At 41.7% G+C, this 20,969-nt stretch overlaps 2 protein-coding genes across 2 annotated transcripts in view; both read left to right on the top strand.

Moving 5' to 3' along the window:
* LOC138590915 (NACHT, LRR and PYD domains-containing protein 12-like) overlaps positions 1–20,969 on the top strand; it is a 215,251-nt gene that overhangs the window by 167,677 nt on the left and 26,605 nt on the right. The window lies entirely within an intron of this gene.
* Positions 7,679–20,451, top strand: LOC138591117 (protein NLRC3-like). The gene is made up of 4 exons (XM_069661635.1): positions 7,679–7,934; positions 13,457–15,257; positions 20,156–20,329; positions 20,421–20,451. Exons 1-4 carry the CDS (start codon positions 7,679–7,681, stop codon positions 20,449–20,451), a joined length of 2,262 nt encoding a protein of 753 aa, XP_069517736.1.

Below are 20,969 nucleotides of genomic sequence, written 5' to 3'. Positions count from 1 at the left end.
GATAAGGTCATCAAAGTCCAACTCTTGGACCAGTTCGGCCTCTATGGCCATGAGAGACAAACTGTTAAGGCGTCTCTGGGTCATTTTTGTCCCAAGTTCATTTTTATCCTGGCCATTTGAGAAAATGACCGTTCTCCCTCGCAGTTTTTTGACAGAAGCATCAGATACAGTCTTACGGCAATGTACACATTAGGAAATGTTGACTGTAATCCACAATCAAGTATTGTTTTAAGACATTTCGATGGAGGCACATTCTGTCAGTCTGATCTGATGAAAGATCTGAAGTGAATCAGTTCATTTCCAAGATTGCTGTCAAAGGCAAGTGTGTTCGCTTTGTCAATTAACTCACGGTCGGATGTGTTTTCCGAGATGAAAAGAACACCAAACAGATCACACAAGTGCTTGTATGCATCAATTCTGTGGCTGAGACAGCTGACTAACTTATCGATAGCCACATTGAATGTTTCTATTCGGAATTTGCTTTTCCCATCAAATACCGCATCTTTTTCTGCGCTGTCATCCTCAAATCGTTTGCGCTTTCTGGTGCGCTGGAGGTCATATTTGTACGTCTGGCACACGCCTGGCACAGATAAGGCTTCCTTTTCAAAGTCTGTGAAAAGATCTCTCTGTGCTGATATATCTCTGTCACGCAGGGATATAAGAAGGCGCACAGCTGTCTTGAGCTCTATGTCCGCTTTTTGGAACTGTAAACTTTTCAGTTGGAATCGAGTCAGAATGGTATTCCAGAAATTAGCCATGAATGCATTTTCCAGTTTATTTAATTGTACAGCGAGTGTGCTGGCCTCACTTCAGGTGTCTCTTTTCTCTTTTCATCTTCAGCTATGCTCTCTAATGCCTCCCTTATTTTAACGTAGTTTTGCCAAAGAGCTTTAGTCGAGTCTGCTCGGCAGCTCCACCGAGTGCAGAATGTGTTCAAGGATTGCAGTAAATCAAAATACTGTCCCACTTCTAGACTGCTTACCTCTATGCTGTTTACACCCACTAAATTTAAAGAATGGGCAGCACAAGGCACATAGTGGATTAATGGGTTTCTTTGCTTCAGATGTGCCTGTAGTCCATTGTACCGGCCCAACATGTTGCTGGCATTATCGAATGATTGGCCTCTACAATTAGATAAGTCCAGCCCAAGATTCTCCACCATGGCAGTCACACAATCTGCCAGACTTTGGCCTGTATGGCTCTGAATTGGCTCAAATGCCAGGAAACGCTCCACTATGTTGCCTTGCTAACAAATCTGAAGATAAATGTTAACTGATCAACATGAGAGAGGTCGGGAGTGGAATCTACAATGACAGAGAAATATTTTGCATCTCGGAGCTCTTCTGCAATTACTTGCCTGGTTTTTTCTCCCATCATGTCAACGAACTTCTCACATATTGTTGACGACAGATATGAGACGCTCCCTCTGCCCTTCTGACCATATGTTTTAATATGCTCTGCCAGAAATGGGTCAAATTGGGATATTAACTCTAATATCCCCAAATAGTTGCCGTTATGTGGCGATCCAAGGAGCTCGTCATTCCCTCTGAATGCCAGTCCTCTTTCTCCTAAAAACTTGATCACTGCCACTACACGTCGCAGAACATCCCTCCAATATCCCCTCACATCCGAAGTTTGCTTTCTCAGGGCTGAGTCGATTGTGCCAGTTCCACTCATCCTCTGCATCAGTGTCAGCGTGTTGGACATATGGACTGGGCTCCTCTCATGTTCTGAGATGTGATGCGAATGTTTCCAGTCGCAAAAACCGTCCACAAATGCATTCTTTGTTGCCCCAAAAAGTTTGCAGGCAAAGCAAAACACATGTCCAGTTGATGGAAAGAGTCGGTCTAGACCTGCTCTTTCTGTAAAGTGTCTCGAGATAACCCTGGTTATGATTTGGCGCTATACAAATAAAATTTGATTGATTGATTGATTGATTGATGGTGAATACACCACCCATTCTCGTGGTGCTAGTTGTCCATTAGGCAGTCGACTGCACATCATGTCATTGGTTAATGAACGAACCCGACCACCTAAACCGCAGTCTCTTGTCGATACAGGGTATTTTGCTCGTCTGTTGTGAAACGAAGAGGGCCCTCTTTCAATGAGAACACTCTTAGCTTTGTCACTATATGTATATCCCCACAGCGCAGGATCAGTAACAGTTTCACACCAGGAGTCTTCATCATCATCCCTCTGCTGTACGGCACTCTCAGGTTCGCTCCCGGCCGCTAACATCTCATCCTCCGCTGGCGATGTAAGAGGACTTTGCTCAGGCTGACCTGGCTTGGCCGCCTGGCCCCTGCTGCTGCTGCCCGCCGTAGTACTGCTAGCATTGTCCGCTGCGGTGTCCGTAGGAGGCAGCGCCGCTCCACCACTACCAAACGTCTCCGGTGAGATTGAGCTAGCAGTGTTAGCATCCTGCAGGTCGTCCTGGTGAGTTGTAGTACTGGCACCACTGATATGAGTACCATCATCTTGCCTCACTTTTCTGGTGAAAAATGATGAGATGGATGGTATTTGCTGCACCAAAGTGGCTCCTTTTTCTTTCCTCTGTTTTCGTTTAGCCGATCCACTGAGCGCCTGCTTCTCCATTTTGAAAACGCGCTGTATGTTTGACCCCCACCGTAGGTACTTACGTCATTGTGTCATCACACATTACTGATTTAATCTTATAATTTCTAAAACATTAAAATGATTTTATTATCATACATTTTCAAGACCACAATCATTCCAATATATTTTTTAAATTGTACCAAAAAAAAACAACAACTCTGAAGGCCAAGGGCCCCTATTGGCTCTGGGGCCCTGGGCACACACCCACTTTGCCCATGCGGTAATCCGTCTATGTCTCAGAGAGAAGAAGAAGAAGAAGAAGAAGAAGAGGTAGACTGGTCCGATGCATACTAGAGATTTTCTCCGATTCAGTACGACATCCGGGTATTTTTGGCATACTGCACATTTTGCTTTTGTTTGCATAGTGCATACTACATGTTGGCCAAATCAGGACGTACTGCTAGTATAGTGCTGCATTTGGAACACAGCATGTGAGTTACTCCACCCATCCTGCCTCGAGGAAGTTCAGCTCTGAGATTTTGAACAGCACGTGTGATAGTACACAAAAATGTACATTGCTTTGTCATTGCTTTAATTAGATTCTATGAATTATTTTCTCTTTTCCTTTGAGTTACCTGCTGCTGTGTCTCCTTCCTGCTTTCTTCTTCTCCACAATCCATAATCATTACATCACCACCACCTACTGGATTGTTTCAGTTTTACACTGTAAAATATTGACATTGTCCACCCAACGTGATCCCCTTTCATGACATATCCCATTCTATAACCCAGACTCAACTGTCTCCTCTTCCTTTTGCACAGCCATCACTTCATCAGTTCTCTCCATCCTTCTCACAGCTTCAGCGTGTGACAGTCCCCTCTCAGCTCTGATCCTATTCACTCTCTCCTCCTTCAGTCTTTTTGGACACTGTGTACACCCTCTGAAGTGATTTCCCTTGCAGTGAAGGCACGTTGCCTGATCTTTCTCTACTTTACAGTTACTGTCATAACAGTTGTTTTCCCCACATCTTCTGATTCCTCTACACACAGCAGCAACATGTCCGTCCTCCTGACAGCAGGAGCACCTGAGAGGAGCTTTCTCATACGGCCTCACTCTGTAGCACACGTAATCAAGATACACTCTCTCAGGCAATTCTCCTTCTAAAGACAAACACACTGATGTAGTGTCCTCCGTCTCTCTTTCTCCGCATCTTGTCATTCGTCTTGCTTCACACACTCCTGGAAGATCCAAAAGAGTCCACCTCAACAGACAGAGGCACGCCACTTAGCACCCCCTTCTTCCTGACCTCTGCTCCATGTGGGAAGCAGGTGACACTGCTGTAGTCCTCACATGTTTGTGTTTTCAGAGCTTTATCTCTCTGCTGCTTCGACATACATTCAATGATAACCATCCCACTTCTCGTTATCCTAACAGATCTTACTTTTCCTCCTCCAGCATTTCAAACTGTCATCTCTGAAAAAGCCAGCAAGTCTTGTTCACAGGAGTTCTTGCAGACCTTTCAGAGCAACACTCACTGCTGCTCCGAAAGGTCTGCAAGAACTCCTGTGAACATGTGGATTCAAAAATATTGCCTCTGTTGCAGAATAAAGGTGATTTTAAGTAGTTCCTCAAGTTAAACAACCCATTTTTTATGCCTCTATTGAAGGAGAGAGGACAGTGGATAGTGTCGGAAACAGGGGAAGAGAGAGTGGGGATGACACGCGGCAAAGGGCCGAGGGTGGGAGTCGAAAACACGTAAATGTAGCCACATTATTTCTGCATTCTCTGTGCTCAAGAGAACACAGGCTGACATCTGTGCTCAGAATCATGACTTCTGACAGCAAAGCTTAAAGATATTAAATTAAGGCCTCACAGATCGAAACGCAGATCGTGAACTAACAAGAAGTTTTAGCAGAAATGTGTTCATGAACAGTGTAAAACCTTTCACCTCTCTTTTTACTTTATACATCTAATCCTAGGGAGGGAAAAAATCCGGGCCCGTGCATCGAGGACTGTAGCCTCTGTACATGGGACGTGTGATTAAACTGCTGAGCTAAACTGGCGTCCCAACTGTAACAATGCTAGCTTGCTGGAAATGTCATCGGGCCTACTTTCCGTGTTGCTGTTTTTGTAATAAAGAAATAAAAAATGTGTGGGAATAATAAATAAAAGATAAATTAATAGAAGAAAAGCAAGGAATGCAACTGTTGATCAGCTGCAGGAGAAGTTAGCCGTAGTCGTTGCCTGTTTTATTTTTCCAAGCAGAAACTAACAATCAATTCTTTCTGACTCGCAACCCAGATTATGAGATTGATTGTTATCAAAGTTCTATCTGATTAAATTCACTCCTTTGAAACTTGTGCCTCTTTCTTCATGAGTGAAATTTAAAGTTTCATAAGTAGTTATTTATGCTGCTTATTTATGGTTCCCCGTGTGATGTGGAAATATACCGGAGGTTCACCATTGAATTAAAATAAACAGACAAACCTTGGCTGACTGAGACACTGAGTTAATACTGACACGTATGTTTAGTTATATTAATAATAGACTGGACCCTGTCAGTGAGTCCCCTGTCCAAGTGGTGCCGGTGTACTCAGAGCAGGTGGGCCTGTCATCCACAGCATTAGTAGAAGACAGTATCAGGGCTTCACCCCTGTTAGCTCGCATGCCGAGCGTGAGATATGCTTATTGAAAGGACTTGGTGTGTTTCTGTTATTCTGGTTCCAGTAGCTTGATCCCACCCGGAGTGTCAAGGAATTTGTCCTCAATGTTTCAGAGCATTAAGCCAGCCTCAGACCCACTGCGCTAACCTGTTAGCTTAGCTACCTAACCCGTAACCATCTGTGGTGGCAGCAGGAGGTTAAAAAAATCAGCACTGTCATCATTTCAATATAAATAAACATTCTGAACTTACAAACCAGATAATGACATTGATTATTACCAAAATTCAATGTGTTTAATTCCCTCCCTTAGAAGGTGGTGCCTCTTTCTTAATAAGTGCAAATAATGTTTTATTTTCATGAATAGTTACTTGTGCTACATGAGAAAAGATGAGATTTGATTCTTCGAGAGTCTCTACTGAAGTCATGCAAATCTCCCAGTATACATGACTCGGGTGTGAGTGGAACGTCAATATTGATGTAAGTTGTCGTTTGCTTTGTAACGCCATCCCAAAGATCTTTAACTCTTTGCACTCCCACAGCAGAACATGCAGAGTTCCTTCAGTAGCACCACATTTAACACATTTACCATCATCTCTTACGCCCATTTTGCACCACTGTGAAGGAATGTAATAATATCTGTTTAGTATTTTAAGTTGCATTTGTTTGTTTTCAGTACAGCGAGTATTTTTCCATTCATCATTCCATGAATTATCAGCTTCAAGTCTTTCATCCAGTTCAGTGCACGGTTCTTAAATTGATCACCGATGCCTTCTTTTAATGTTGTGTGAAAGATTTCAACTCTATTCTGAACACGTCTTTCTGAGGCAGCTGTGTTTTTAAGATGTTCACTGTCATTCAAGTCGGTTTTGTAAGAGTTCCTTTGAAGTGTGTTCATGAAACATCATCGACTCACCATATTTCCTGTAAATGGAGAGGGGAGGAGCAACCTGATCACGGGATACAGGCTCAACAGGGCTGGAACGTGAAAGTGTTCAGTCACTTCACGACGGAGCAGACTCCACCATTTTGAATCGATGGCGCAGCAGGAGACAAAACTGAAGGCTGAGGCAGGGTGAGTGTTAATAAACATTTGTATCATTTGACTGTTAAAGTCTCTGAGTCACTTTTCCACCTGTGGACTGTAGAGGAAAGAGAACTTAGAGTAAACTCGAAAGTTTGTTTCATCTGTGGACACAAAGTGTTGATTGGCTGAATAAGTTACATTAAACCGTCAGTAACTCATGAAAACAAGCAGAGATATAAAGAACACTGAACAGGTGGAGCGCTGACTGGTTTTATTAAACTGTATATTGTGTGTGTGTGTGTGTGTGTGTGTGTGTGTGTGTGTGTGTGTGTGTGTGTGTTAGTGTTACTTCCTGTTCTCTCGTTCTAGCGTGTGACTCTTGCACAGACGTGTGTTTTCTCAATAAGATGAGTGTTTGTGTGGAGGAAGAGGAGGACAGAGCAGAGTCTGCAGTATCCAGCTGTCTGTCTCTGAAGAGCGACCGGTCCAAAGGTCTTCCTCCATTCTTCAGTAATGAACCTGGACCCTCAGACACAAAGTAAGAGACTGTTGTTACTGTAAACTGACCTGACAGACGACGATGCATTGAGGATCAATACTAAATGTTTTGCTAATAGATTTATATTCATGGTGCAGAGTTATTACTGCAGAAACTGTTTCAAACTAAGGTGGATATATTCTGAGTTTGAGAATAATATAATCATATCATAAAATAATAATTTAGTGATTATTATTGCTGAGTTTTCTGCGTTATGAAGTGTTACTTTCATTGCATGCTGGGATATGTGTAAATAAAGTAAGAACAGGAGGAACAATCAGAAACTTGTTGCAGTTACAATGTGGTTAGAAAACGTAAAGAAAAGACTTCATGTGTTTAAATGTGTTTATTCAGGATGAGGAGCACAGCAGGCTCTGAGACTCAGTGAGTGTTGTTGTTCAACTAGAGAGAAAGACACAAACATCTCATATGAAACACTGCAGCACACTGACATCATTGTATTTGTGACAGTACTACAGAAGACATGAAGAGACTGAAACAAAGGCACCTGTCTGGACTTGAACCTGTGACACCTCTGTGACATGCTGTGTGTCTGAGCCTGCTGCTCGACCTCAGTTTAATTTAGGCCACTTCTGACCTCAGTTCAAACATAAGTGACTCAAGCTGAGCCGCCCACAGTGACTGTAAAACAGTGAAGCACATAATCAGCTGTCTTTAATGGAAGGCTTTTACTGTGAAGCAGCTGCAGGAAGTGTTGAGTTTGTATTAATAACAAACTACAGGCAGATCACACAATGTTTAATAAGACTGTCTGATAGGAAAGCAGTTAATTAATGACAAACACTTTTACTGCTCTCTGTGAGCTATCACAGCTTCTAGACAGTGTCGATCACATGGTGATATTTTTCTACCAAATTCAACAAATCATTTTAGTCATGAAGAAATGTGTTCACAGAGAGAAGAAGAGGAGTCATGTTTCTGTGGAGGAGCAGCCGTCCTGCTGTGCTGTGTGTCAGGACGTCCTGAAGGATCCAGTCTCTACCAGCTGTGGACACTGGTTCTGCAGACAGTGCCTCACCTCATACTGGGACCAGTCTGGTTCATCAGGAGACTCCTCCTGTCCCCAGTGTGGAAAAAGATCCAGAACAACACCTGGACTGCAGACAGCCAGTGAGACCAGCACTTTACAAAGTAAGACCGTCCATCAGTCTGCTGATGTCATCGTGTCTGAAAACACGGCTTGTTGTTTTAATACAGACACATTTGTTGTGTCATTCAGCACCAACATTAAGATCTTTATAAATACCATTACAAATGAACTGATGTGTTCTGCTCCAGCATACATATCTGCTCTGTGTCACTCGTCCCGTGTTCTCCTTTGAGGAAAAATCTGAACCCAAAACAAATGTATATTTAACATAGCGGCTAAGCCTAAACTTAAAAGTCACTGAGGTGCTACATAGACAGGCTAAAGTGAATAAGTGACGCGCTCACCGTTGTAACTCTCCTGTGCGTATGGTGAAATTAGATAGTCCAGTATCTTCCTTTGGTTATTGGAACATTTATTTCTCCGTGAATGGTCTTTGTCACAATCAAGATAACAACACTTCCCGTAAACATTTACACATTCACTTTCAGTCGCGTTACCTTCAGCCTGTTGTAGTGGTCGAAAAACTGTGTGCTCCTCCGTCTATCAACACCTAACACCTGAGAGAAAGTTCCCACATATGAAGTGGTTTACCTTAACCCGAGAGTGACACCTGCTGGAGCCATTTGTGTACAACACTTTACCCTTCAACATGGCTCCTACAAACATGTGATTTAATTTTTCTGCTCCTGAGGTTTCTGTCTGATATAAACATTTCCTGTTGCTGCTGCTTCACATGAAATTTTCCATCAGGACACCAGCGGGTAGGGCTGTAGCAGTGACCGCAATACTGCAATACCACGGTGATGTGAGGACTTTCTAATATCGTAGCTCGCCTACTTAAAACCCCATGTTCAACAAATCAACTGAACATGAAATAAAATGTGTAAACTTAATAAAGATAGGCTAAATATTATCCAATATTAGCAGTGAAGTTTCCCCCCCCCTCTCCGGTCACTGTCGCAGCATGAAGTAAACAGTAGGACCTGAATGCTGTCGGGTGTCAAGTTTGCAGAACAAAAATCAGGAGAAGCAGCAGTGAGACACTTCTCAATAGAGTTAAAGAAAAAGTAAGACTGCACGAAAGCTCAGAGTCTCTGACCGTCAGTTGATGAGGATGAAGGATAAAGAAACTTACACCACAGTGAGTGACAGGAGGGACGGGAAGGACTTTGCTGCTGGTGCTGCTTTAGATGGTAATTAAGTTTTAAAAAACGATGATAATCAACGTGTTTTCTGCGTCTCTCAAGATGTACTGTACACATTAAAGTTCTCCTAAGTCATTATTCAAACAGGGGTCTCTCCCTCTCTCTCAGTGCAGTAGTTAGACCCGCTGTCACGCAGATAACGATCAAATTAGTGATGTCCAATCAGAATGTAGTCGATGGCCCAATTTTGTATAAAGGTAAACATTCTTACTGGTTTAGTATTTTTATAGTTGTCCCCATCTTTGCTGTCCAAGAGTTTTGCACAAAAATATATTTTATTGGCATTTTTGTGGCACGCGCCCCGAGGGGGGTCGGGGCGCAAGGAGGTTTTTCATTTAGTGATAAACAAGTATTTAATTTGTGTTAAAACTGTGTAATCTTCGTCATTTAAGAAGCAACAATATAAGTAACAATAGCCTGACAATAAAGCTTACTTATACTTCACTAAAATCAGCAGAAATAAAAACACAAAAGATACATGGCGGTAATACTGCATACCGCTCGGTTCAGCCGTCTATAATATCAATTCTTGCACTACAGCTCAACAAGTAAGTTGACCAACTACATAGATCTTCTTTGATCTTTTTGTTCACAGTTTCATAGTTTTTCTTATATAAGTCCTCAGGATTATGTGTTAACCAAACTCCCAAATATTTAATTGCTTTCTGAGACCAATCAACAGGAAGTCTCTGTTTTAACTCGGGCGATGGATTACAATTAAATGTTAATATTTGTGTTTTTTGTATGTTTAGTTTAGAACCTGAATATGTGCCAAATGTGTCTAGGAGCTCTAAAAGGACTGGAAGGCAGGTCTCTGGGTTATTAATGAATAGCAACACGTCATCAGCATATAATGCTATTTTGTGTTCCTGTTTGCACGGCATAATTCCCTGTATATTGCTGTCTTCTCTTATTGCTTGTGCTAAAGGTTCTATATAAAGTGCAAAAAGCGTTGGTGACAGGGGGCGTCCTTGACGAGTTGCTTTCTCCAACTTCATGCGGTCAGTGAGACGACCATTTACCTTAATTCTTGCTGTAGGGGCTGTGTATAGTGTCTTAAAAATGTTAATTGATTTCTCTGAAAATGCAAACCGTTCCAAAACCGAGAACAGGTATTCCCAACTGACACAGTCAAAAGCTTTCTCAGCATCTAAGCTGACTGTCACTGCTTTTGTTCCTGTTTCTCTAATATTTAGTATTATATGGAGGGAGCGTCTGATATTATCTTGTGTTTGACGACCTCGTACAAACCCAGTTTGGTCAGTGTCAATTAATTCAGGATCAAAGGAATCTAGTCTCTTGGACATAATAGATGAAAAAAGTTTGTAATCCTGATTTAAAATTGAAATCGGTCTGTATGAGCTGCATAACAGTTTGTTCTTATTCTCTTTTGGTATAACGGAGATAACAGCTTCACTCCAGGAAGGTGGAGTTGACAGTTTTTCAATTGTCCAATTGAAGGAGTTTAAGAGAACTGGAGTCAATTCTTCTTTAAAGGCCTTGTACCGTTCCGCTGGTAGACCATCACTTCCTGGTGTCTTATTTGATTTTAATCTACTCAGTGCAGTGTCTAATTCTTTCATTGTAATCCGTGATGATAGGAACTCATTTTGATGTTCTCCAATTGAAGGGAGGTCTAGTGAGTTTAAGAATGTTTTTATATTTCCTTTACTTTCTAGTACTGGTTGTGAGTAAAGAGTCTTGTAATAAGTGTAAAATGCAGAATCAATTTCCTCTAAACCGCTACATAGCTGTCCTGTCCTGTCTGATATTTCATACACTGATTGTGATACCTGTTTTTTTCTTAATTTCCCTTGCTAATAATTTTGTGGCTTTGGGGCCGACTTCATAATATGATTGTTTTTGAAATGTATATTTTTTCTCTTCATCTTCTTTATATATGTCTGAGATTTTATTTCTAGTTTCTTTGATGTTAGACATCAGTTGGGGATTCTGATTTGCGCTGTGTTGTTTTTCTAATTCCTTTAGATTATTTTCCAGCTGATTACGTTTATTTCCTTTTGCTTTTTTTAATGCTGTACTGAGGGAAATTAGTTTGCCTCTGATTACTGCCTTCAAGGTGTCCCATAATATATTTGGGTTCACTTCCCCATTGTCATTAAGCTCAGGAAAGGACTTGATTTCAGATTTTACTTCTTGTAAAACTGCTTTATTATTCAGCAAGCTTGTATTTAGTCTCCAAATTGTCTTTCTTGGTCTGCTATCTAAGTGTGAATTCAGAAAAATTGGTGAATGGTCTGAAATATCTCTGGTTCCTATTTCACAATTAAGGATCCTATGTCTATCATTTTGAAACCTAAAAAAAAATCTATTCTGGAGTATTCCCGAATGAGGGGCTGAATAAAAGGTATAATCTTTGTCAGATGGATGCAGCTCTCTCCAAACATCCAGTAGGTCGGTTTCATCCAGACCCTTTCTCAGTAGTTTAGTCTGTTTAGGTTAGACTCCTTTTTTATTAGTTGTTTCCCATTTACCATTTATTATTGTATTAAAGTCTCCTGCACAGATTAGTGTGCCCTTTGATTCGGAAGCAATAAGATTAAAAATCTTCTTCATAAATTTCTGATCGCTTTGTGGAGGTAAATAAACACACAAAAGGGTAGTTAGTCTATCCTCTAGTTTGCCCTGCACCAAAATGTATCTGCCCTCACTGTCCCTGATCTCCCTAACCAAGTCAAAGTGTATAGAGTTATGTATTAATATAGCAACTCCTCTTTTATGACCCGTCTTTGAGATAGATGGGTTTCCTGTAGAAATATGATTTGGTTATTATCCTTTCTCATTTTTGTCATCACTCTGCTCCTCTTAACAGGATTATTTAAGCCATTCACGTTCCATGAAACTACTCTAAAACTGCTGTACCCCATTGAAAAGGATTAACTGTCTCAATGTACTGGCAATATAAACCTATGCAATGGAACAAATTACATGAACAAGAACATTTGAAAACAATGCAACATTGACTTCCAACTTCAGGGTTTTAAAGTGCCCTGTCTTCATAAACCTTTGTTTATGCTGGTGGAGAATTAGTCCTACCACAAGTAGGGGCTCCCTCTTTGCAAGGTGCAAAGTCTCTTCTTTCTTCTGAGCCCGTCTATCAGTCACTTCTCCTCCCGGTCAGTTATATATATAATTATTTACTCCGGGGTCTATACTTACAATGCAGTAAGGACAGAAATAGAGTGTAGATAGAAATAAAAGTTGTGTATAATATATACCTTTACCTTATTATCATCATTCATAATGTTTATACTTGTTGTCTCTGGAAATCCTTGAGTCTCTCTCGGACCCGTCCGGTGTGATCGCCATCCATTTTGCTCCAGTGGGGTCCTTGTGCGAGCCTCCGTTCCCAGTCCACGTCAGTTGTTTTCGGCAGGTCCACGGTGTAGCCTCTTTGCCTCATGTCCTGGGCTGCTTCTGTTGCACAGTTGTAGAGGCGAGCTCCGTTTTCCCAGAGAATCCTCATCTTAGCGGGGTATGGGGTCTGGAAACATATTTGTTTCTCCTTCAGGATTTTCTTAATGTCTTTGTACTCCTTCAGTTTGTTATGCACCTCAGTAGGCAAATCGTGTGCAAATGTCACCGCCCTACCTCCGCAGGTGATTTTCTTGGTCCAGGCTGCTTTAAGCACTATGTCTTTGATGTCATATCTCTGGATATCAACCCGTATGGATCTAGAGACAGTTTTCGTCTTGAGGTCTGGGTCCGATGGACCGGAGGGCTCGTTGAATAAGCAGATCGGTGTTCTTGTCGAGTGCAAGCTCCGTCTTTAGAAAGTTGTCAATAACAGTTAGCATCGAGCTTCCCTCTGTGCCTTCTTTAATGCCGTATATGCGTATGTTATAACGACGTGACCTCCCTTCTAGATCCGTAACTTTATCCTGGAGTAGTTTTTGTTGTTTGAGGGAGTAAAGCAAAGTGTCCCTAAGCTCAGTGTTAGCTGTTTCTGTTTCTTCTACACGTTGTTCTGCTTTTGAAGTCCATTAATTCCTGTTTGAGTTCCGTTTTCAGTTCCTGTATATTCCTGCCCAGGTTCTGAATGGCTTTAGCGGTGGTCAGTTCACCTCCGTTGCCGCTAGCCTCCATCCTCTCCACGCCGGGGTTGTTGCCGTTTGATATTTTCTGTCCTTTCCGTTCGTCGTGATTTTTAATGTCCACCGAAGTTTTCTTGCTTCTCACTCCACGCATTCTAGGTCATATCGAGTTGCTTTTTAGAAATAAAAGTTTTTCTGAATCAATGACTGGGAGAGCTATCAATCTATGTCGCCATCTTGGAGCACTCACCAGATAGTCAAATGTTGTTGTTTCATCTCATTTTGTTCTCTGTTTTGTGAAAGGTGGTCAGCAGGAGGTTTTCGATCAACATAAGATCAGTCTGAGGAGGAGATGTGAACGTGTGGCTGAAGGAACTGATGAACCAGGAAGTGGAACCCTCCTCAAAAGAATCTACACTGAGCTCTACATCACTGAGGGACACAGTGAAGAGGTTAACACCCAACATGAGGTTAGACCGCTTGAGACAGCTTCAAAGAGGAAGACCCTCCATGACACTCCAATCAAGTGCCACGAAATCTTTAAATCCTTACCTGACCAACAGAGAGACATCAGAGTGGTCCTGACGAACGGCGTCGCTGGTGTTGGAAAAACCTTCTCAGTGCAGAAGTTCACTCTGGACTGGGCAGAGGGCTCGGAAAACCAAGATGTCAGTCTGCTGATTCTGCTTTCCTTCAGGGAGCTGAACTTGATCAAAGACGAGCAGTACAGTCTTCTCAAGCTGCTCCATGTTTTCCATCCAGCATTACAGAAGGTCACAGCAGAGACGCTCGCTGTCTGTAAACTGTTGTTCATCTTTGACGGCCTGGATGAAAGCAGGCTTTCACTGGACTTCACCAACAATCAGGTTGTGTCTGACGTCTCACAGGAGTCATCAGTCAACGTCCTGTTGATGAATCTCATCGAGGGGAATCTGCTTCCCAAGGCTCTCGTCTGGATAACTTCCCGACCTGCAGCAGCCAATCAGATCCCTCCTACATGTGTTGACAGGTTAACAGAAGTCCGAGGCTTCACTGACTCCCAGAAGGAGGAGTACTTCAGGAGGAGATTCAGTGATGAAGAGCTGTCCAGCAGAATCATCTCACACATGAAGACATCCAGGAGCCTCCACATCATGTGTCTAATCCCAGTCTTCTGCTGGATCACTGCGACAGTTCTGGAGCACATGTTGACCACAGGCCAGAGAGGAGAGCTGCCCAAGACCCTGACTGACATGTACTCACACTTCCTGCTGGTTCAGACCAAGAGGAAGAAGCAGAAGTATGATGAGGGACATCAGGTGAGTCCTCAGGAGCTGATGGAGGCTGACAGGGAAGTTCTTCTGAAACTGGGGAGGCTGGCGTTTGAACATCTGGAGACAGGAAACATCATGTTCTACCAAGAAGACCTGGAGCGCTGTGGTCTGGATGTCACAGAGGCCTCGGTGTACTCAGGAGTTTGTACTGAGATCTTTAAAAGAGAGTGTGTGATCTTCCAGAAAACAGTCTACTGCTTTGTTCATCTGAGCGTTCAAGAGTTTCTGGCTGCAGTCTACATGTTCCACTGTTACACAAACAGCAACACACAAGTACTGAAGGCTTTCCTAGAAGAGAACAAACACATCTTTGATAGACAGTTCTCATCCCTGGATGACGTTCTGAGGAGCGCCATGACGAAATCCCTTCAAAGTAAGAGTGGTCACCTGGACCTGTTTGTTCGCTTCCTTCATGGCCTCTCTCTGAAGTCCAACCAGAGACTCTTAGGAGGCCTGCTGGGCCGGACAGACAACAGTCCAGAAATCATCCAGAGAGTCATCAACAACCTGAAGAAGATGAACAGTGATAAGATCTGTCCTGACAGAAGCATCAACATCTTCCACTGTCTGACTGAGATGAACGACCACTCAGTACATCAGGAGATCCAAGAGTTCATGAAGTCAGAGAACAGATCAGAGAAAGAACTCTCTGAGATCCACTGCTCTGCTCTGGCCTACATGCTGCAGATGTCAGAGGAGGTTCTGGATGAGTTGGACCTGCAGAAGTACAACACATCAGAGCAGGGAAGACAGAGACTGATTCCAGCTGTGAGGAACTGCAGAAAGGCTCGGTAAGTCCAGATGTGATTAACATTTTAAATCAGGGTTAATAAGTCGTTTAGTTGTTCAGATATCAACACTATAGAATTATCATTACTCTTAAAATACTGTTCCACTTGTTTATTCATAAATCTATTGTCTTTTGTATTCTGTCACTGACGTTCTTGAGCTGTTTCAGAAGTTTTCAATGCAAAAATGTTGTTTTTCAGTCAGTTTTGTTTCTAGCTGTTAAGTTCATGAAAGAAAAGCTGTTCTATTTATTTCTAATATGTGTTACATTTGACTGTTTTACTATACAGCATTGGTTCATGAAGGCAACATGCAAACCTGTTTAAACACATGAAGGATTTAAGAGTTTGTTGTTGAGGTTTTATCACAGCAGCATTTAATCACAACATATAACAGTATTTAACAGTTATCAGTAAAGTTATTACTACATGAGTAGATTCTACAAGGTGTGCTATATAATCACTGACTATAACCACTATTCTTAAAAGTTTCAAATAAGTTCTGTTTCATTTTCTAAAGCAGATTTCTGAAGACAGAGAGAATTTCTTTCATGCAGTTATTTCTGTCATGTTTCTGTTACTGGTTTTGGATCCATTTCAAAGTGAGGACAGAGGATGTTCGGGGACCAAACACACTCCACTTTATTTTTTCTATTTCTACAGTGCACTTTATTTTGTTTTGTGATGCTCTGTATATATCCAGTATTTCTGTTTTCAAAGCACTTTGTAAACTTATATCTAGGGCTGCGGCGAGTAGACAAAGTAATTGATGACGTCCACGCTGAAAATGGAAAGGTTTTTCATTGGGGGAGGGGTACTCTGATTAAATATATTACAGCCTTTGGCCCTGTTAATATACATGGAGCCTCATTCACCTTCATTACACTTCAAAAAACATCATATAATAAAAACTGTGATGCAGACTTGCAGCGGTGAGAGGGGGAGAGGGTGATCACGGACTGAAGTGGTGACTACAGCCCGACTGATTTATCAGTCAGCGGATTTAATCGGCTGACATTTGCAATTCACAGATATATCGATATTGGCGTACAGGTTCTCCGATATGAATGACTTCAATTTTAACAGTGCTCTAGGAGAAAGCCATGTTACCTCCTGACAGGTAAAGGGCGCTTTAATAATTTTGACAGCATGAGATACAGAGTTTGGTCTTTGTGCTTGTCATTAAAATACAGCTGAAGTCAGCAAATGTAAAAGCCTCATCACTTGTGGTTACAACTATAAACCAGCACAAAAGTGACAATTGCTAACATATGCCATATGCAAAACATATGTTCTGAACAGACACATTACAGTAACAAAAATTATTTTTTGCGTTTTAGAACATAAATAGCAAACTTAACAACTTAAACTGCTCAGTCAGCACTAGGCGGCAGGCATGATGGGAAATGAGGACGTCCCTATCGCTGCCAGAGTGCGCGTCACAGCTGAGCCTCAGAAAATTGGAGGGAAGATAAGAGAAAAAATGCAAAAAAAAAAAAAAAAAATTTTTAATAACCATTTGTCCTGAACCTTACAACACGTAAACTGCCGTAATCTCAGATTCTCAAATTCAGCTGCAAATTCGGCATGACGACGTCATAATCTGTGTAGACCTGGCGGTTGTTATCAAGCTGCTCTGCTCCTCAAGCTTGCGTGTAGCTAGCTAGTGCAAAATGGACAGGTTTTTGACAACAAATAGACCGAAGGAGCAGACCAACAGCAATGCCATGGAGGACTCTGCTGCAAAAAAACCTAAGAACTCATGGCCAACTAAAATCCGAAAATATGAGGCAGCATACATTAAGTATGGTTTTACAGCAATACAGAAAAATGGCCATGATTGCCCGAAATGCGTCCTCTGTCTGGAGACCCTCTCCAACGAGTGTTTAAAAGTTTGTTGAAAAGTTTATTATTCAGTGGGAATATACAGTGCTGAAAAGATGTTCGTTGATAATTTTCTTATGCTAAACAAATGTAATAATTATTGAATAGTGAATAAAAGTAAGAAAATACATTCTAAAAGTTGATGTTTCATTACATATTTTGTAGCGTTGTCTGTGGGTTTGGGGGTCCCCGGCCAGAAGCTAATGCACTTTGTGGGGACTTGGCATGGAAAAGTGTGGGAACCCCTGATTTAGATAACAAGCTTACACGTCTACACCTCTGTACAACCCCGCAGGAAGATACAGGATTTTGTTTTAACAAGCCATCGTCGTGCTGCTGCCAGGTGTGTGCGTCTGTCTACTCCGCCCTCAGCACACCTGCAGCTCCTTGCAGCAGTGAGACACACACGTGCGGACTGTTCTCATTCACAGAACGGCAAATGAAGAGGTTTTGTGAAGTCCCTTTCACGTCTTATAAAGATGTAAAAGTTACGATGTTACGGTGTTACAGACAGACCGAGAGCAGAGCAGAGAGACAGCCATGTCACCGTCATGTTACGTGTTGATTGAGTCCCGACCTGCGGACTGTTGGCTGAGCTCCAGACCTCTGCCCCGCGATAGACAGTCCATAGATCGTCCAAAATGCCCCAAACAGAGCAGAATAATAAGAATAGAAACACAGGCGAAGGGCAGATCCTCTGCAGATACAGACACCAGCTCACACTTCTCCTGGATTATGATGTTGATTAAGAGGGAATATTTAATATGGAAAATCCTGCTCATGAAGCCTTTTATTACTATTATTAACAGTATCAGTCTGTCAAATGAGCTGGTCTGTTTAGTGACTTTTATCTGTGTGAAGGTGGGAAAAACAAGAAACTCACTTTTGTTCCTACTTTGTGTGTTTTTGTGTTATACTCACTTCTATTTAATTTGATATTTTATTGTAGTGCGATTTAAGTTGCTACAGAAACACTATTTTATTAGAATTTTGTATGACATGCAAATGTGACAATAACTTTTCAGATTTGGAATTTTAATATTTTAATTTCAGATACATTTTGAACATATGTGAGTATATCGGCTGATATATCGATATCGGAATTTTTTTACTCCCTAATATCGGAATCGGCATCGGCCCCAAAAATCCAATATCGGTTGGGCTCTAGTGATAACATGAGATAAAACTTTGTTCCATCATGAAGCCTGATGCTCCTCTACAGCTCTGTGTTTATCAGGGAAATATATGAACTACACAGCAGACTGGAGTCTCTGTTAAAAGTGACAGACAGACAGAAAGATCTGCGTGATTAAACGTGTGTGTCCTGCCCGCGCTGCGTTATTGTAAACTATGATGAACTGATTGAGCCAGGTACAGAGCATGAGAAACACACAGAGTGAGGCTAGAGCGAGGGGAGGTTGCCCAGTGCCACCAGTTAATCGATCGCGGATGGCGTCGTTCTCTCGGATTAAAATAAAAAAAAAAATCTAAAATTGGTCGCCAAATATACTTGGGCGTCTGTTAATATACCTGCGCGGCCCGTCCAAGTAAAGTCTATGTGTGTGAAACCCTGTGGATGATGGACTGCCAGAAAAGGCAAAACCACCTTGAGTGTCGTCTATTTATTAGTAGGGAGAGCTTTTTAAAATCTTCTGTCTTCGTAGCTTCTGTACACTCACTGTCAAAATAAAATGAACTCAAACAGAAGGGTTTATTAGATTTTTTGGAGGAAAAATCATCATTTAAATTAATCGATTAATCTGTAAAAAAGTCGATCGATTAATCAATAGAAAAATAGTCATTAGTGGCGGCCCTACTTATATCTACAACGTGCTGTAGATAAAGGAGAAGTATTATTAGTGTTATTCAGATTGAGTGTCTCATGTTTGCTGCAGCCACTGTGGCCACAGGTGAAAACTATGGGATCATGTTGAGCGCTGTAACATAGTGATTTGGTAGCACAAGCAGAGAATCGTCATCAAATCTTCAAACTGATTCAGAAATGTTCGTTCCACAACAATATCTATGAACAGTTTGCTAACATGAACTAACATTAGCTTCTGTGAACTGCTGCTCATACGACACAGACTGTCACAGTAACACCCCTGAGTGTGTTGAACCGAGCAGTGGTGCATTTAGTTGCTTATGAATTCCACATTTGAAAGAGGGAGGTTGTGTTACATGCCTGTGTTTTGAAGTGTTTCCTGATATTCTGTTGCTCACAGAAAGAAGCTGACAGGTGTTTCTCTCTCTTGTTGCTGTAGAGAAGAGTAGTAGCAGGAAATGCACAGCTTCCACCAATATTTAAGGTCTGATGAATATCTCAGAACATTATGGTGAAATTCAGACTTTAAGAGATCGTATACACACCAATGTTATTGATCTTAATACTGATACAGTGACAACATCTTTCTGATGACGTCATGGTAACGATAATGAAACCTTACCGGTTTGTTAACTATGTTTGTTTGCTGAATAAGTTCTTCAGATGCTCACAACAGAATGTAGACGACAAAACTTCATGCACTCAGCTGTCATACACATCAAGATGTTTGATTATAATATGATTTAAATATGTACACGTCTAATACTGTTAAAAGGTTCCTTTTGTTTCGATCCCACTTGACAGCAGTCACTGAATTTTCCCACTCATGCACGTGAACCTGAAAGCAGCAGGTAGCCAGCAAAGACAGATCGTCTTTCTCGACTGTAATTGTTAACTAAGTTGTAAAAAAGGTTTCTAATCAAGACGTCCTCATGCTAACTCTTTGGAGACAGACATTTTCTCCTCCTTTATCTGCACATTAAAGCAAATCAAAGATGCAAAGTGTGCAGGTACGAGAGGGAGTGAGGAGAATTATTGTTTCATGTCAAACACAGAAAGATAAGATGAGCTGAACCCTGAGGTGAACAGCAAACTTAGATTGTTATTTAGTCTGATGTGTCAAACTGTCATGAAGTAAACACAAAGTGTCTCTTTCATTGTAACATATCATGTAATTTATGTGTCATTACAGACTTTCTTACTGTGGACTGTCAGAGACTCACTGTGAAGTTGTGGCCTCAGCTCTGAAGTCCAACCCCTCCCATCTGAGAGAGCTGGACCTGAGCCTCAACTCTCTGCAGGATAAAGGAGTGAAGCTGCTCTCTGCTGGACTGGAGAGTCCAAACTGTAGACTGGAGACTCTGAGGTCAGTTTACTGACTGTAGCATGTAGTTTTTCTTATGTGTTCAATTCAACTCCTTGACTGAGGTTCAAAGTTTTGGGTGGTTAATCTTCAGGATTGACCTGATCACAGATCTGAAGAAGTGATTTTAAAATGTTCTGTCTTTCCAAATGGCTGAACAACAAGTGAAGAAAAGAAAAGAGATATTCACTGTTTGAAAGTTTCCACACGACTCACATTGTGTCGATCAGACAGTGAAGATGATGTCAGCACTGACGAGGCTGTAATGTGTGTGAGGGATGTGAACGATGTCGTAGATCTGATGATAGCAGATGAAAACCGGCTGCAGAGAGTTTGAGCTTCTGTGTAAACAGACAGAGAGACAGGGTCGATAAAGAAAAGGGAGTCATGAATGCAGAGCTCAGTAAAGGTGAAGGAAGGAACTGTGATGATCTTCATGGTATCAGAAGCTGACGCCCCACACAGCTGCTGTGGTGTGGTGTGCATCAAAGCAGAGCTAAGAGTAATAAACAGCAGCCTAACAGCGGCCAAAACAACACGACAGAGCAGGATTCAAAGTCTGTGTGAAGATTTAAAAAAGGACTCTGATGTAATTACTCCAAAAATATCAGTCATAGTGTTTGTGATTCACAACATGAACAGA

This window comes from Semicossyphus pulcher, unplaced genomic scaffold (assembly GCF_022749685.1).
Source record: "Semicossyphus pulcher isolate SPU_LCO1_2020_fin unplaced genomic scaffold, fSemPul1.0.p SCAF_14, whole genome shotgun sequence".
Lineage (NCBI taxonomy): Eukaryota > Metazoa > Chordata > Actinopteri > Labriformes > Labridae > Semicossyphus > Semicossyphus pulcher.
Note: the sequence above shows the minus strand (reverse complement) of the source record. Positions and strands in the feature narration are given on the sequence as shown.

Coding starts and splice junctions, on each gene's coding strand:
- LOC138591117 (XM_069661635.1), top strand. CDS start 7,679: ATGAAGAAATGTGTTCACAGAGAGAAGAAGAGGAGTCATGTTTCTGTG. Junction 7,935..13,456: donor TGAGACCAGCACTTTACAAA/GTAAGACCGTCC, acceptor GTTTTGTGAAAG/GTGGTCAGCAGGAGGTTTTC. Junction 15,258..20,155: donor AGGAACTGCAGAAAGGCTCG/GTAAGTCCAGAT, acceptor GTGTCATTACAG/ACTTTCTTACTGTGGACTGT.